This window comes from Eucalyptus grandis, chromosome 8 (assembly GCF_016545825.1).
Source record: "Eucalyptus grandis isolate ANBG69807.140 chromosome 8, ASM1654582v1, whole genome shotgun sequence".
In the NCBI taxonomy this organism is placed as follows: Eukaryota; Viridiplantae; Streptophyta; class Magnoliopsida; order Myrtales; family Myrtaceae; genus Eucalyptus; species Eucalyptus grandis.
In genome coordinates this window covers 5,611,153-5,627,626 of record NC_052619.1, presented here as the reverse complement: position 1 = coordinate 5,627,626, position 16,474 = coordinate 5,611,153, and the positions used below count along the sequence as shown (strand labels likewise).

Genomic DNA, 16,474 nt, shown 5'->3' with positions numbered 1-16,474 from the left:
GCAGACCTTTATAGACTTAAAAAGGTTCTGCGATATATCAAAGGCACTATCAGTCTTAGCATATTCATTCATTCTCAAAGCTCTCCACATCTGTATGGTTTTTCAGATGCAGATTGGGCTGGATGTACCGAAACTCGAAGATCAACTACAGGTTTCTGTACTTATATTGGCTCCAACCTTATTTCTTGGGTAGCCAAGAAGCAGACCACAGTAAGTAGATCTTCTACAGAAGTTGAGTATCATGCTCTTGCTTCAACCTCTGCTGAACTTACATGGATCAGTTTTGTCTTGCGAGACATAGGATATGCTCTCACTCATCCCACACATCTGTTCTGTGATAATAAGTCAGTCATTGCTCTCACTGCCAATCTTGTGTTACATGCTCGAACAAAACATATCGAAGTGGACTTCCACTTCGTTCGAGAAAAAGTCTCCTCAGGATCCCTCATGTCCAATATATCCCAAGCAATTCTCAACTTGTTGATATTTTCACCAAGTCTCTCTCACGTTTTTCACATTGTCAATTACGTACCAAATTGGACCTTGGTTTTCCACCCATTCCCAATTTGAGGGGGGATGTTAAATATAAAGGAATTGAGTCTTCTCAATCATCAGTTACTATAAATTCAGCAGATAGAGAAAGAACACGTGAGGAAAAACAAAAGACAGAAAAGCAACAAAGAGCTGGTGATCAACGGTGGAGAACTCGTGGTGAAGACACACTTGGATTGACATCAATGAAGAAGAAGCCTGAGATGAAGATTGACATGGATCGCCAAGTTATAACAGATCTAAACTAGCACGTGTGTGGTTATTCAGCTGAAAGTGGAAAAACAAATGAAGAAACAGTTAGTTGAATTCTGTTTTTCTTTTATGAGCTGTATTCTGTTTTCCGTTCTTTAAGTAGTCTTCTTCCTCCTCGATGAAGGCTGAGCATATATAGAAAGAGTAGAGAGAAGAAATAAAGAGAGAGAAAGCTTAGAGAGCAATCATCAATGGATGCTCTGCAATTGTGTAGCTGATACATGCTGTGATAGAGAAATAGAAACAGGGGATGTAAAACAGAGGATTTTGTATTCAAAAGCTGTCATTGATCACAGAAGCTTTGTTCTACAATCATGTTGATATAGAGTAATTCGAAGTATTTCTTTTGCTTTCGCTGTATCCTGATTCATTTCTTCATCTTCATCTTCACAAGGATGCAGTCTTAAGGAGGTCGATGATTACACCGCAAAGCTCGGTCTCGTTGTTGGAGGGATCCAACTTAGGCCTAAAGAAACATAATAAGCAATAGGTTAGAAAATGTGTCTTTTGTCATAGGGATGCAGTGACTGCCAGTGTTAGTCATCATTTATTTGTGTACTTCCCAGCCAATCTATATGAAGAATCTTAGAGAATCACCCTAAGTTCTTTTTAGTATTTTACATCATTGATTTACGGTTAATTAGTTGGAAAAGGATCTATACTTCTGTCTCCGACTTCAGTGTTTGGTATGTTATATCGCCCATAGCTTACACACGTACAAACCTATGTTAGTAAAGGTCGACCGAGGTAGGGTCACAGACATGCCTTCGACCTCCTCAACACCTGCCACCATTGTAGCGAGCTTGAGCATAGAATGAGCCTCCAAGCGATCTGTGAGTGCAACGACTGATGGTTGAAGCTCGAGATTGGCCGTTCACTAATGAAAATGGAGGCGATGGAGCCCCAATGTAATCTTAGGGAGGTAGATGATCCCAACGTAAAGAGAGGGCCCATTGTTGAAGAGATCGAAATAACGAAATGTAATAATAACTGAGTAGGGGTGAACAAGATAGACCCGACTGAATCAAGAATCAGTTGGATCAGCTAGTTCTGAGTGATTTCGAAAGTGTCGGTCCGGTTCTTGGTTCCATAAAATTGGAACCAATGATTTTTGGTTTGGTTCCCAGCTCCGAAGGGAACTAGACTGCCCGGACCTGAGCAGACTGAATATTTTTATTTATTTCTTAAATGTAAACCTAAAGCTAATAATTAGTCTTGATCACTTAAGCCTTCGCCTCGCGCGCGCCTCCTGTTTCCCTCTACTCTCTCACAGCTTGACCCTCTTTCACAATCACCATTTGCAAGAATCACATCCTCTCGCTTGAATTAGCAACTCGTCTGAGGCAAACCCTAATCGTCTCTCACCTCTTAGGCCTCGCTCGACGCTCTTTCTCTCTCGCCTCTCAGCTCTCACGCCTTGCTCTTTCCCTCTCGCTTCGATGGTGCTTATGTAGCCTTGGTTAATTGGATTTTTAGTCTTCACCGCGAGCTTGAATGTTCGCCTTGGGTTCGTTTATCGATGTTTTTCGTTTGCTCGATTCAGGTCAGTCCTCAGAAAGCTGGGGATCTTTCAAATGCAAGAGAAGGCTCTGTACATGGGTGTCGCTACCTCGAGCAGTTGCTTCTTGTTTCTTTGATTCCAGATGAACTGATCCAACTGTTCTTAAACCACCTTCGAGACACTTGACATTCTTAATTGTTCTTTCGAAAGAGATGGAAAGTCCATTCCCAACCTTAATGATTGAATATCTCCTTTCCCTCTTTCACCGGTTCCATTAGACCGTCCGAGAATTGGACCAAACCAGTGTCCAATTCCAGGACCAAGTGGTTCCACTCCCGGTCCCAAAAACTAGGAACCAGTCCTATTGGTCCAATTCCTCATTCATGAGTGGAACCGAACTAGACCAGAAATCTATCACGCCTAAAACTTGGTCATTTATGTGTTCACTTGTCTCAACAATGCACCAGCTGATCTTTGACCCAAGCGACAAATGTGAAAAATGTTGAATTTCTAGATCACACAAAGTCGTCTTAAAATGTTATATCTTTCGGTCAATCCCAAAGAGAACCCTCATTTTAAGATTCTCCCTCACTCTGTCTTCGCTTCGCTATAAACGAGAGAGAGAGAGAGAGAGAGAGAGAGAGAGAGAGAGAGAGAGAGAGAGAGAGGCCAACCTTGAAATTAGGTAAAAACCTCCTCTTGAAAAAACCTAACTATAGTAAGGAGCTGCAAGCCACTAAATTGGGAACAAACTTGGCCTCCTAGCTCTTTCCTTTCCATCCATTCAACACAATTCTTTAGCAACTCAAACAACTTTCATGACCCAGGATATTGAATTGCTGCTTCCAATCCCATGGAAAATCCCACAAATGGCTTGCATTCAGACTAATAAAGATTGAATGCACAGAGACAAGGTAAACATAGGATGGCAACCCCTTCAAGTCCCACAAAAAGAACATCCTCCCTATCGTCACCGGCTGCGGGCCGACCGCCTCAGGCAGTCAAGTTCTCTAGACGGACGTCCAGCGGCCGCATTGTCAGCCTGTCCCGAGACGACGACCTGGACATGTCCGGCGAGTTCATGGGCCAGAATGATTACATCAACTACACAGTGCTCATGCCGCCCACGCCGGACAATCAGCCCATGGCGGAGTCGCCAGGGCCGAGCACATCCTCCGACTCTAAACGAGACGCTTCGAGGGGGTACAAGTCAACGCGGTTCAGCTCCGATTCGCAGCCGCAGGGAGACGGGGGTGGCAGCGGTGGTGGGAGCGGCAGGGCAAAAATGGACCGCGGGTTGTCCCTGATGAAGTCAAACAACAAGTCGATGCTCCTGAGGAGCCAGACTGGGGACTTCGACCACACGCGGTGGCTGTTTGAGAGCAAAGGGAGGTATGGAATTGGGAATGCATTTTGGCAAGATGACCAGGAGGATGCTTATGATGGTGGGATGAGCATGGAGGACTTCATGGACAAACCATGGAAGCCTCTCACTAGGAAGATCAAGGTTCCACCTGGTGTTCTTAGCCCTTACAGGTTCATATGCTTATCGAAACTCTCATGAACTCAAATTCATGAAACATCATAGGTAGCTCCAGAAATGTCCCTTCCTTAGTCCCAAAGAGGTCTCGATAGGAGCATACTACATATCAAATGCAGCTCATAAAGCTAGTTCATTTTAAACATGAACCAGCCAAACAAGCACATTGAAATGAGCAGATTATTGCAGCAAAGTTATAAACGGATTCTTTCGAATCTAATCACAAAAAATTTCCTGGCAAGCAATGAAAATTTTGTGCTATTTTTGTGTGTTTGGTACCAGGCTGCTGATAGTGTTGCGGATGGTGGCATTAACTCTGTTTCTTTACTGGAGAGTTGCGAACCCGAATCAAGACGCGATGTGGCTATGGGGCATGTCCATTGTATGCGAGCTTTGGTTCGCCTTCTCGTGGCTGCTGGACGTATTGCCGAAGTTCAATCCCATCAACCGAGCGACCGATCTCGCGGCCCTCACCGATAAGTTCGAGAGGCCTTCCCCATCCAATCCCCACGGCCGGTCCGACTTGCCTGGGGTGGACGTGATGGTGTCGACAGCTGACCCAGAAAAAGAGCCACCTCTTGTCACCGCCAACACAATCCTCTCCATTCTCGCAGTTGATTACCCCATTGAGAAGCTTTCGTGCTACATTTCGGATGACGGCGGGGCGATTCTCACCTTCGAGGCAATGGCTGAAGCCATCAACTTCGCTCAGGTACTTCTCTACTTGAATAAACCATCTGGACAGTGGTCAAATCCATTTGATGAAGTAAGACAGATTATGTTACAGAACATTTTGTCCGCCATTTTTTCCCATTGCAACAGGTATGGGTGCCCTTTTGCAGAAAGCACAACATCGAGCCTAGAAATCCGGAGAGTTACTTCAGTCTCAAATCTGACCCCACAAAGAACAAGAAGCGGCTTGATTTCGTGAAAGACCGACGTTGGATCAAGAGGGAGTATGATGAATTTAAGGTCAGGATCAATGGCCTTCCCGAGGTGATACGAAGACGCTGCGATTCGTACAATGCGAGAGAAGAAATGAAAGAGAAGCAGCTCGCTCGGGAAAAGAATGGAGGAGTCCTGCCGCAGGAACCGATCAAGGTCACAAAGGCTACATGGATGGCTGATGGGACTCATTGGCCAGGGACATGGTTCAATTCGAGTGCCGATCACGCTAAAGGAGACCATGCAGGAATATTGCAGGTAACGATATAATTATCAAATCACTGAGCGTTTCGATTCGGTACTAAACGCAATTCCCATTTCTCTCATTCTCCACAATGCAGATAATGAGTAAGGTCCCGGAGAATGACCCCGTGATGGGCCATCCGGATGAGAAGAAATTGGATTTCTCGGGTATCGACATTCGATTGCCGATGTTTGCATATGTGTCGAGGGAGAAAAGGCCCGGGTACGACCACAACAAGAAGGCCGGAGCGATGAATGCCTTGGTTAGAGCATCGGCAATTATATCCAACGGACCGTTCATACTCAACTTGGATTGCGACCACTACATATTCAACTCGAAAGCTATCAAAGAGGGCATGTGTTTCATGATGGACCGTGGCGGAGATCGGATTTGCTACATTCAGTTTCCACAGAGATTTGAAGGGATCGATCCATCAGATCGATACGCCAATCACAACACTGTCTTCTTTGATGGTAATTTCTGTCTTCTGGGGTTAACAGAATCACTTAATCCGGCGACATTCTAAGATATAAGCATTGCTGCAGACCAACATGTGAAGTTTCATCTTTCTACTTTGGCCGTGACAGGTAATATGCGAGCGCTCGATGGTCTCCAAGGGCCGGTATACGTGGGAACCGGTTGTATGTTCCGGCGATTCGCACTTTACGGGTTTCTACCGCCAAGGGCAAACGAGTACGACGGTCTCTTTGGACAAATCAAGACTCCGGCTCAGAATGTTCAGATGCAAGGCGAGGATGAGGACTCGGAAACGCAACCGCTGACATCACACCCCGACCTATGTTTACCAAAGAGATTTGGAAATTCGACCTTTCTCACCGAATCGATCCCCATTGCGGAGTTTCAGGGGCGACCACTCGCCGATCACATTTCAATAAAGAACGGCAGGCCTCCCGGAGCCCTTCTTGTTCCTCGCCCGCCACTGGACGCGCCTACAGTAGCTGAGGCAGTGGCCGTCATCTCCTGCTGGTAATTGCTTTCAATATCAACTCAAGTCATTCCAGTTAACTTTTGAAGGAACAGTTTCTGTCATCTACATTTTGTAGTAACCTACCCTTTTTGCTTCGATAGGTATGAAGACAAGACTGAATGGGGCGATAGGATAGGATGGATTTACGGGTCGGTGACGGAAGATGTGGTCACTGGATATCGTATGCACAACCGCGGGTGGCGGTCTGTGTATTGCATCACAAAGCGCGACTCGTTTCGCGGCTCCGCACCGATCAATCTCACCGACCGCCTCCACCAGGTGCTCCGATGGGCCACTGGGTCCGTAGAGATCTTCTTCTCTCGAAACAATGCTTTGCTCGGGAGCCGCCGCCTCAAGTTCCTGCAACGCATCGCGTACCTAAACGTCGGCATATACCCGTTCACCTCGATCTTCCTCTCGGTCTATTGCTTCCTCCCCGCGCTTTCCCTCTTCTCGGGCCAATTCATCGTCCAAAGCCTCAATGTCTCGTTCCTCATGTACCTGCTCATCATCACGGTCACACTCACCCTCATCTCCCTCCTGGAAGTGAAGTGGTCCGGGGTCGGCCTTGAGGAATGGTGGCGGAATGAGCAGTTCTGGGTCATAGGCGGCACGAGTGCCCACCTCGCCGCGGTCATCCAGGGCCTGCTCAAGGTGGTAGCCGGCATCGAGATCTCCTTCACTTTGACATCCAAATCTGCCGCTGAGGACGAGGATGACATCTACGCCGACCTCTACGTGGTCAAGTGGACGAGCCTCTTCCTCATGCCCCTGACCATCATGGTGATCAACATCGTGGCCGTCGTGATCGGGTTCTCGAGGACGATCTACAGCGAGATCCCGCAGTGGAGCAAGCTCCTGGGAGGGGTGTTCTTCAGCTTCTGGGTGTTATCTCACATGTATCCATTCGCCAAGGGGCTGATGGGCAGGAGAGGGCGAGTCCCGACCATTGTCTACGTCTGGACAGGCCTGGTCTCCATCACCGTCTCTCTGCTCTGGATCTCAATCAACCCTCCTGATGCTTCATCTACAACTTCTGGTGGTGAAGTGCAAGTCTAGTCACGACAGAAGGAGAAAAAAGAAAGAATCAAAAGCTCAAGCTACCTGCACATCACCAGAAGAAAACAGGCATTTCATGGATGGCATTATTGGTGGATCGCTTGGAACCAGGCCGACTCGCAACCGCGGCGAATCCGATGTGAGACGATATGCATGATTCATTGTTTAGCAAGATGTTGGATTTTTAAACTTTTGGTCAGTTTGGTGTCTAGATGAAATAGTCGAAGTACATAACAGTATATGATGAGGTATATCATGTTTCGGCCAAAATTTACAAGGACTCCAAACGCAACGTCTTTCAGATCTAAATATGGAATATCATTTTTGTGATCAAAATTTATTAATTTGCTGCTGGGAATTTTCCATCGAGTTTTCCATGCAAAAACAGGGAAGGTTGCTGAAAAACGTTCGAGCAATGTTTGAACAACTTCTCAGTTTTCTTGTTAAGCAGGCGATGGCATTTTGTTTCGAAATTTTTTCTATTTGCCGCACGGATGTGTTGGAATTCATGGTAATTTGTAACCCTCCGTTCATGGTAATCCTAAAGAGCAGACGAAAGAAAGCTGACAAAGGAAATGAAAGGGGAAGAAGGCGATCTTCACCGTTTTTTAGGTCTCAAACTGATTTTCATTTAACATTCATGTGTCACAGTCGATACTTGAGATCGAGACCGTGCAGCAACTCAAGCTTTCGAGAAAATATTCAGTGGTATGTGCGCACCATTTCATCAACCTTTCGATCATGTGGGCCATTTCTTCGGCCTCTTGAGTCTTGAAACCTCCTATTATTACACTGGTTACTACCACCGCAAACCGTGCTTGAACGTTTAGGGTCGTTAGTCGCCCTTCACTATCATCACCCACTACTTTATCCCTCCCTCTCTTCTATTCCTTCGATGATGCTTCAAATTGACATACGACTAGCCTCAATGTAATTATCTTTAATTAAGTCGAAATATTATAAAGTATGTGGATCTCCATGACGAAAAATATTTTTATGAATAATGATAATATTTCCTATTAATTAATTATTTTAAATGACATAGGAGATCCTTTTTAAAGAAATATTTTTTAAATCATTTATTTTTCGTGAAACAACTGGAATTTGGTCTACATTAATATATACCATTAACACTTCGGATAGAGATAAGTATAATTGAAGTTTTGAAACCGATACTAAAAGCACAATCGAGCTTTAAAAACTTTTAGTCAGTATAGTCGAGTTCTAAAATTCGTCCGATTTACATGTCCTCCCCATTCAAAATAAAAGGAGGTCTCGTCAAGGACGATTTTTTTTTTTTTGTTAAGTTAATAATTGTGCATATATGTCATGACATTTTCGTCAGTTAGTTAATTTATGAGATATGTGCACTATAAGTCCTAAAACTTGTTACAAAAGTGCAATTAAATCATAAAATATATCAAAAATGCAATCAAGTTTTTTCATTTACACCATCAATTTGTCTAACGAAAATGTTAACGTAGCATTTTTTTTTTACTTTAAATCTTAATTAAATAATAGTAAAAAACTAATAATAAAAAAAGCTCAACTAATTCTAAAAATTGAAAAAAAAAAAAAAAAAAGGTGCAAGATTGTGGTTGGGTGCTACCATTGCCAAAGGGAATGGCGAAGGCCTTGCCCAAATTTGGGCGACATCTCGATTGGCACTAGTGCGGCTCACCCAGATTTGGATGACGCATCTCTCGCTTTTGGCCAGCAAGCCTTGCCTGCCCCAGGCGATGGCCAGTGACCCTCACTAGGCTCGAGTGATAGGGCCAAGCGAGGGCCAATGTTGCCTAGATCTAGGCAAGCCTCACTCAACCTAGCGAGGGTCGACAAGGCTTGGCTACAGCAATGCAAGCCCTCACTCGGGGGTTGGCGATGGGTGGCAATGGCAACACGCAGCCACAATCTTGCCCTTTTTATTTTTATTTTTCCAGTTTTGTTTTTAAAAATTATTTTAGCTTTTTTTAGTTTTAAACTATTATTTAAATAAGATTTAAAGCAAAAGGTAATAAAAATGCCACATCAACATATTTCATTAAATTAATTTATGATGTTAGAAAAAATTGATTGCATTAATTTGATAAGTTTAATATACTTTAGTACTTTTGCGATAAGTTTTAGATATCGAAGTCAAACAAAACATGATGAACTAGTAATTAAGAGGGAAGGTCTTACGGCAGAGGAACGCATGTCGTTTTTAGAGGGAGTGACCCCAAGAACGGCTCGTCGTTTCGGCCTGCACACCCGGTCTTCCCGGCCCTCTCTCTAGAATACGTCAGCAGCTCTCTCTCTCTAGAGATCGACTGAACCAGGGGTGAGTCGAATCGAAACCCTACAAGAATCTAACCCCAACCCCCATCCCGTCTCTCCCGCAGAGAGACCACTCCTCGAGCCATGGCCATCAAGCAGTTGCTCGCTCTCGCCGGCCGCTCCCGCGGCTCCCGCGCCGGGGCCGCCGCCGCCTCCTCCTCCTCCCCGCGCCGCCGCCCGATCCGCATCGACCGCCCCCGCCGTCGCCCCCGCCGCCGGCCCCGCCCCCGCCCCCCGCCCCCGACGCCATGGTCTACGACCGCCTCGCCGAGGCCGTGAAGTCGAAGATCAGGCAGCTGGAGAACCCGGATCCGCGGTTCCTCCGGTACGCCTCCCCGCACCCGGCCGTCGCCGACCACACCCGCGTCCTCGCCGCCCCCGAGACCCGCGTCACCACGCTCTCCAACGGCCTCCGCATCGCCACCGAGTCGAGCCTCGCCGCCCGCACCGCCACCGTCGGGGTGTGGATCGACGCCGGGTCGCGGTTCGAGACCGACGACACCAACGGACCGCCCATTTCCTCGAGCATATGATCTTCAAGGGTATCGAATCGATTGCCATTTCTTTGTTCCTGTTGCTTTTGGCGATTGAAATTTGCTCAAATCAGAGACCTTTTTTTTGTTTTTTCTTTTGGGGTTCCTTTTCCGCTTTGTTGTAGGGACTGAGAAGAGGACGGCAAGACAGTTGGAGGAAGAGATAGAGAACATGGGAGGTCACTTGAATGCCTACACTTCTAGAGAGCAGACCACTTACTATGCCAAGGTGTTGGATAAGGATATCAACAATGCCCTCGACATTCTGGCCGATATCCTGCAGAACTCCAAGTTTGACGAGAACCGAATTAACCGGGAGCGTGATGTGATCTTACGTGAGATGGAAGAGGTAACCCTTTGATATGCAGCGTTCTGTGAATTTGTTTGTTATTCATCGGATCAGTCCATGTATCTAGTTCAGTTTAGTTGTTGTATCTAACATAATTGTTTTGAGCTACTCCTTTCTTTGTTGGTAATGTTGGGAATCAGTCTACCTAGGTGGCATGAGTGTCCATTTAATCTTTTATCAGATATTTCTGCTGTCTAAATCTGAACTGATTCGTGGAAAATGAATGTGGGAAATATTCTCCTAAAAATGATTGCTTGTCTCACTTTCAAAAATGAATAAAGGAAAAATATTTCATCGTCCATGAAAGTGTTTAACATGATTTGTTGTCGATAATGAAAATATTTTTAATTAACTAATTATTTCAAGCGATATAAGCGATGATTTTTAGGAAAACGGTTTCCAAATCATTCATTTTTCGCAATACAAACGAAGCCTAATAAAGGGTGCTTATACTTGGCATTGCAATAGAATATAGTAATAGTTGGTAAGGGAACTGCAGTACCTTCTCAGCTTTTTTAACTGGCTTTGAACTTGTCGTGAGGCGTTGTCATTTGTTATTAGTTGCCTCATTAGCCTTGAGCATTCTAATGCTGAGAGCCTCTCTCACAATGATGCTTTCTTTGCAGTAAGTTTGTCTCTTTAAATGCTGTAGGTTGAAGGCCAAACTGAGGAGGTGATATTTGATCATTTGCATGCAACAGCATTCCAGTACTCTCCTCTGGGAAGGACTATTCTTGGACCTGCTCAAAATATCAAGACAATTACAAAGGAACATCTTCAGAACTACATAAAAACGCACTATACAGCTCCTAGAATGGTAATATTTGGAATGCAACCTTTCTGTTTGCCTGTTCTTTACCATCCTACTTCTCTTTTCACAACCAAGAAAAGAGCAAATGACAAGAAAAGAAAAGAATTAGGACATGAAAAATGAGAGTATGATGTGTGGCTTCTTTTCTAAATTGACTAAATGCTCCTATTGTCTCCAGTAGGTAGTGATGGGTACTAGCTGCCCCAAGCATCTCTTTTTAAGAACTCGATATTTGTTTTCTGATGGTTTAGGTTATCGCTGCATCTGGAGCTGTGAAGCACGAAGATGTTGTTGAGCAAGTAAAGAAATTGTTTACGAAGCTATCTGCAGATCCAACCACTGCTTCCCAGTTAGTTGTAAAAGAGCCTGCGATTTTCACTGGTTCGGAGGTGGGAGATTTGATTTTGTGTAGCAGGCCCTTAACATGATATGATGCTGTATCATATGTTTCCCATGATATATTCATTTTTGAAGTAATGCAATGACAGGTTAGGATAATCGACGACGATATTCCTCTGGCACAATTTGCAGTCGCTTTCAGCGGAGCATCTTGGACAGATCCAGATTCCATCGCTCTGATGGTGATGCAGGCAATGTTAGGCTCATGGAACAAAAATGCTGGAGGTGGAAAGCACATGGGGTGGGCAATTTATGTTAATTTAGTACTTGTACAGCAAGAATTAGTTTTACTTGTTCTCAAGCACTTACATGGTGCAGTAGTGTCATTTAATATTTGTTACAAACTTTTCGACAGTTCTGAGCTGGCACAAAGAGTTGCAATTAATGAAATAGCAGAATCTATGATGGCATTCAATACCAACTATAAGGACACTGGTCTCTTTGGTGTTTATGCTGTTGCCAAGGTGAGCTAAACATACTCATGTGAAAATAGGGTATGACTTTGTGTTATGTGGGTAGTGGAAAAGAGAATGGAACAGTTATTTGAACTTCATTTTCATGCATGGGAGGATGAAACTTAAGAGAAGTTCGGACACTTTGAAAAATTATATGGCTGACCTTTATATAATTTCCTCTGTTCATGATGTGACCACACCCTGTTCCCCTCACTCTCTTATTTTAATCTTTCATCTTTCATCTTTCATCTTTCATTGTCATAGCATAAGGAGTGGGTTAAAGATGGCTAGGGTCTGAAAGTTTTGCGTGGAGGTGAAGGAAACTAAAATGAGCAGAGGGTAGTTGCTAAGTGGAATAGTCCCGGTATTTTGCTTCTTAAGAATGATGAAATTTTTCAAAGGCTGAGAATGAGATTATATTGAAGATCTTTGAGATGATGAAAAAATGGAACAAAGCCTTTGATTATACTAGAAAATCCATCCTATGATTAGATTTCCAACCACAGACAACCATGATCTTTTGAGCTTTTATCACATATGTTGTGCCAAAGTTGAACTCATTGTAAAGAATTTTGAGTTGAATGTTAATTCTCTTTTTCAGCCGGATTGCTTAGATGATTTGGCTTATGCAATAATGTATGAGACAACCAAGTTGGCCCATCGTGTTTCTGAAGCTGATGTTATCCGAGCTAGAAATCAGGTACTCTTTCACCACTTACAACTCTCTGCATTTATACTTTCTACATGCCTCAGTAAATTGTAAACATACCTTATGGTGGAAATGCTTCTAATTTGAAAGTTGTTCCATAAAGCAGGGTTTTATCTTGGGTGGGGTAGCATCTTCTGCGTGGATGAGGATAACCCTTATTTTTATATTATGGCTATTATTCTCATTTTATGCATAAGTTAGATCTGACCTCTCTCCAATTCATCCCATGGACCATAGGAGCTCTTACTGCTGTCCTAATGGATTTTGAAATCTGTGGTGAAATTGAATTCTTTTTTTTCCAGAAAAGATTTGAAATTTAACCCAAAGAAGGTCCATTTATTCTAAATTTTAGGCCATAGGCTATTTTCCTTTGCCTTTTGAGAGTAACATCTGGGGAGTGCTCTTTGGGCTTCATTTACAGATGCTTATTTTGCGTAAATATAAGTATGATGGGGATCTATTGATTTTTCTTTTGCTAAAAGAGGGAATAATGTTCCAGAGATAATGTGTTTTCATCCAAGAAATTGCTTGAGCATCTTAATATTGATGCTGTTTTTCAAGTGGAGACCCCTTTTTTCTTTTTCTTTTTCTTTTTTTCCGTTTCTTTTCAATGGAATTATGTGCAGACTAAATATTGCTTTATTATCTGAAGCACGCTGCTTATGGATCTCGAAATGCAGGCTTGTTTAATATTTTGTGATACAAATGATGTCAGCAAAACAAAAATTACGGCGATTATTTCTTATTCTAATGGCCTTACACTTATTCATGTCCTCTGCTGCAGTTGAAATCTTCTCTGCTGCTTCACATTGATGGAACAAGTCCTGTGGCTGAAGATATTGGACGCCAGGTATGGTTTTATTATAAAAAATGAATTAGTACTTTACATATGATTTTTTTTTTTTTTGGGCAGCTGCATATGATTCAAAAGTCTCTCTTTTTTTTTCTTTTTCTTTTTTTATGTCATATTCCATAGAAAATGGAATATGCCAACGCTGTTAGAAAATGTCTCATACTGTTATCTCAAAGTTTGACAATTCACTGAGGTTACAGCCATTGGTAGTTTGGAACTGCCCAATTTTCTTCAAGCCTAATGAGTATCAAAAGGCAATATCGAAATGTGTTTTAGTTGTTTTGAAATGTCATGGCTGTAGAAATGAGGAAGATTAAGTTTTTATTGTCATTTTATCCATCCAAAAGAAGATATTTAGTACCAAATTAACCAGCACATGCTTTCATTTTTTAGAGTGTATAGAAAATGTTAGTTTTGTGATTTTGTGGGCACATATTGTCACCTTATTGTATTGCGTCAAATGAGTTGGGGCCAACTCTTGTATGAAATTAGGGTGGCTTGTTAACAAATTAAAGAGAGAATGTTTACTAAGAATTATGGTTCTACGGTGTTATCTATTAGCTGCAGAAGGTGTTGGAGCAGTGGCTAAGTAGCTACTAGTGATAGCACTGATAAACTAGTGTTTGCTTGTCCCCACAATGATGGAATTGCTTTCTAATTTTCCTAAGAACTTGAATAACTCTCTTGAACTGAGAGACATAAAAGCTGCCTTGCTTTTGCGTGACAAAGTCATATCCCTGCTCTCGCTTGATAACATGTCGTATTAGAACATCTTTGAAAGTTTACCAACTGATACAGATAATATTATTCAAACCTGAATGCAAGCATTTTTCGAGATAAACCAAAGCAGGAATACAGCCTTTTGTATCAACACTTTGAAATGAATCAACTTATCAACAAATGTCGATGTATGAAATCTTAACATATTATAAATTAAGTTAGTTCATTGCTTTGACTTCAGAGTTGTCTCAGTTATTTTCTTACCAACGATGCTGGATGACTGGAAGTTGTGGCCTTTTTGTTCTAGCTTCATTCAATTGTCATAAATAAATTAGATATAAAATAAAGAGTTGTCTGCCAAAATGATTGTTTGGAAGGAGTGGAAGCTCTGTGTATCATGGATCTCCTGGCTCGTTTTAAATTATGAAGGAAAACAAAAAAATGTATTAGGTCACGCAAAAAACCTCCTGAAGAACATGAAGAGGTGGGTGCGCATGATCAAGTTTTGTCAATGTACCAGTTATAGTGCATTCAGATTTTGGATGTTAAGTGCTCCCTCTTGCAGCTCTCTACATATTTCCGTGGAATAAATAAATTAGTGTGCTTTCTCTATTTTTTGATTTATTAAATTTGTCTTCTGTTGATTTATAACTGCAATACGTGATGTACTCTTTGGGATGAGAATGGTGTATGTTTTGAGGTATACTGTTATCAGATGAGGCACCATAATCATTATCCGGGCAATCTATGCATCTAAGCTCCATAGCTGACCATGTACGATGTGTTGCACAGAAATTCATGGTGCAGTCCTATGATGACTCATATCACTTATCTTCTGTTCTTGCAGCTTCTAACTTATGGCCGCAGAATTCCTTTCGCCGAATTGTTCGCCAGGATTGATGCTGTTGATGCCAGCACCATCAAACGCGTGGCAAATAGATTCATCTATGATAGGGTGAGAACGAGAAATATACCTGATCTCCTCGTTGCTTTTTAGGCTTGATTTGGCATGCTCATGTTGTCTTTTTCCTTCTCTGCTTTATAGGATATTGCTATTGCTGCAATGGGCCCAATCCAAGGTTTGCCTGATTACAACTGGTTCAGACGCAGGACCTACTGGAACAGATACTAGGCTCACGTTTTTTTTCATCATTACCTTCTCTGGCAAAATTTGCTTCAATATTTTCTCGTGACTCACCAATTTTCAGTGGCAAGCCTCGAGGGCTCGTACTTCTCGGTTTATCAATCTACTTCTTTTGGTCTTTTGTACAATTCTCATAATAATTATGTTGTATCCAGTGACAGACTCGCCCACTATTCTTGAGGTGCTCTCTGCGAGTATACGATACTCATTGATGTTGAGTTGCTTCAAATAATCTTTTGCCTTCTCCTCTGTTGAAGGGTATCGGGATCTCTGTTTCATGTGTAATTTTGCTAGTACCGAGCACGTTATAAGGTATTTGCACTTTGTACGTTGGTTGGTGTGAGATCTTGTATTTTGTAGATCGAGCTTGTCTTCTTGGCGGGTACGATTAATGAAGAAATGGCAATTCTGGTGGGTATGCTCTGCATCATTCGTAGTTGTTAGTCCTTGGTTTTTCTTTTCTCAAGTTGATATGGATTAAGCTCCAGGAAAGGATTGAAAACAAAAAATGTCCATTGCTGTAAGAAGAACGTAAATGCTCAATAAGGTCGGCTCGGCCTCATTTAGGTAGTCACGCTGAACAACGATTCATGCGAATTGTCTTGAGCTGTCGAGATTTGATAGGCCATAGATATCTCTGATAAATGAAACAACGCTGTCCGATTCGAGAGATGCTCCGCATACCATCTTGACATGGTGAAAGAGCAAAAGCCAAAGAGATGGGGACATGCTTTGCTTTTAAAAGGACCAGAGACATCCCATAACTTCAGGGCAAGAACGCGAAAGGACCCCACAAATGAACCCGGTCCATGTCCCATCCAAAAGTCGCCAAGATCGAATGAGACAGTGCACTTTAAGTCCTAGGATCTCAATCTTGCGTAAGCAAATGGCCAGCCAACCGTGAAATTACATATGCTTGGACCACCCGGCAGAGAGGCGGGTACTGTGTGAGAGAACAAAGGGTCGGCCAATTTCATGGTTATTTCCTATTTTTAGTCTTCACATGCTCGGATGCACGTGAACATATCGTGCTTGTTTGTCCAAGTATGTGACGCATTCTTGAAAGGGCCTTAAAATGGGTATTTTGAGCCGAATATGAAGGCG

General features: G+C 42.9%; 2 protein-coding genes across 2 annotated transcripts; both read left to right on the top strand.

Moving 5' to 3' along the window:
- The first annotated feature begins 3,028 nt into the window (after positions 1–3,028).
- Positions 3,029–7,372, top strand: LOC104456046 (cellulose synthase-like protein D1). Its single transcript, XM_010070758.3, has 6 exons — positions 3,029–3,841; positions 4,128–4,557; positions 4,668–5,048; positions 5,132–5,507; positions 5,622–6,021; positions 6,124–7,372. The coding sequence occupies exons 1-6, from the start codon at positions 3,231–3,233 to the stop codon at positions 7,079–7,081; spliced, it is 3,156 nt and encodes a 1,051-aa protein (XP_010069060.2). The 5' UTR covers positions 3,029–3,230; the 3' UTR covers positions 7,082–7,372.
- Positions 7,373–9,359: 1,987 nt separating this feature from the next.
- On the top strand, positions 9,360–15,788 carry LOC104456044 (probable mitochondrial-processing peptidase subunit beta, mitochondrial). The gene is given in 11 exon segments (XM_010070757.3): positions 9,360–9,904; positions 9,907–9,939; positions 10,056–10,279; positions 10,932–11,096; positions 11,342–11,479; positions 11,579–11,730; positions 11,845–11,953; positions 12,546–12,644; positions 13,438–13,503; positions 15,074–15,181; positions 15,272–15,788. Coding segments are annotated over 11 exon segments (1,440 nt in total). The 5' UTR covers positions 9,360–9,645; the 3' UTR covers positions 15,359–15,788.
- The last annotated feature ends 686 nt before the right edge of the window (positions 15,789–16,474 follow it).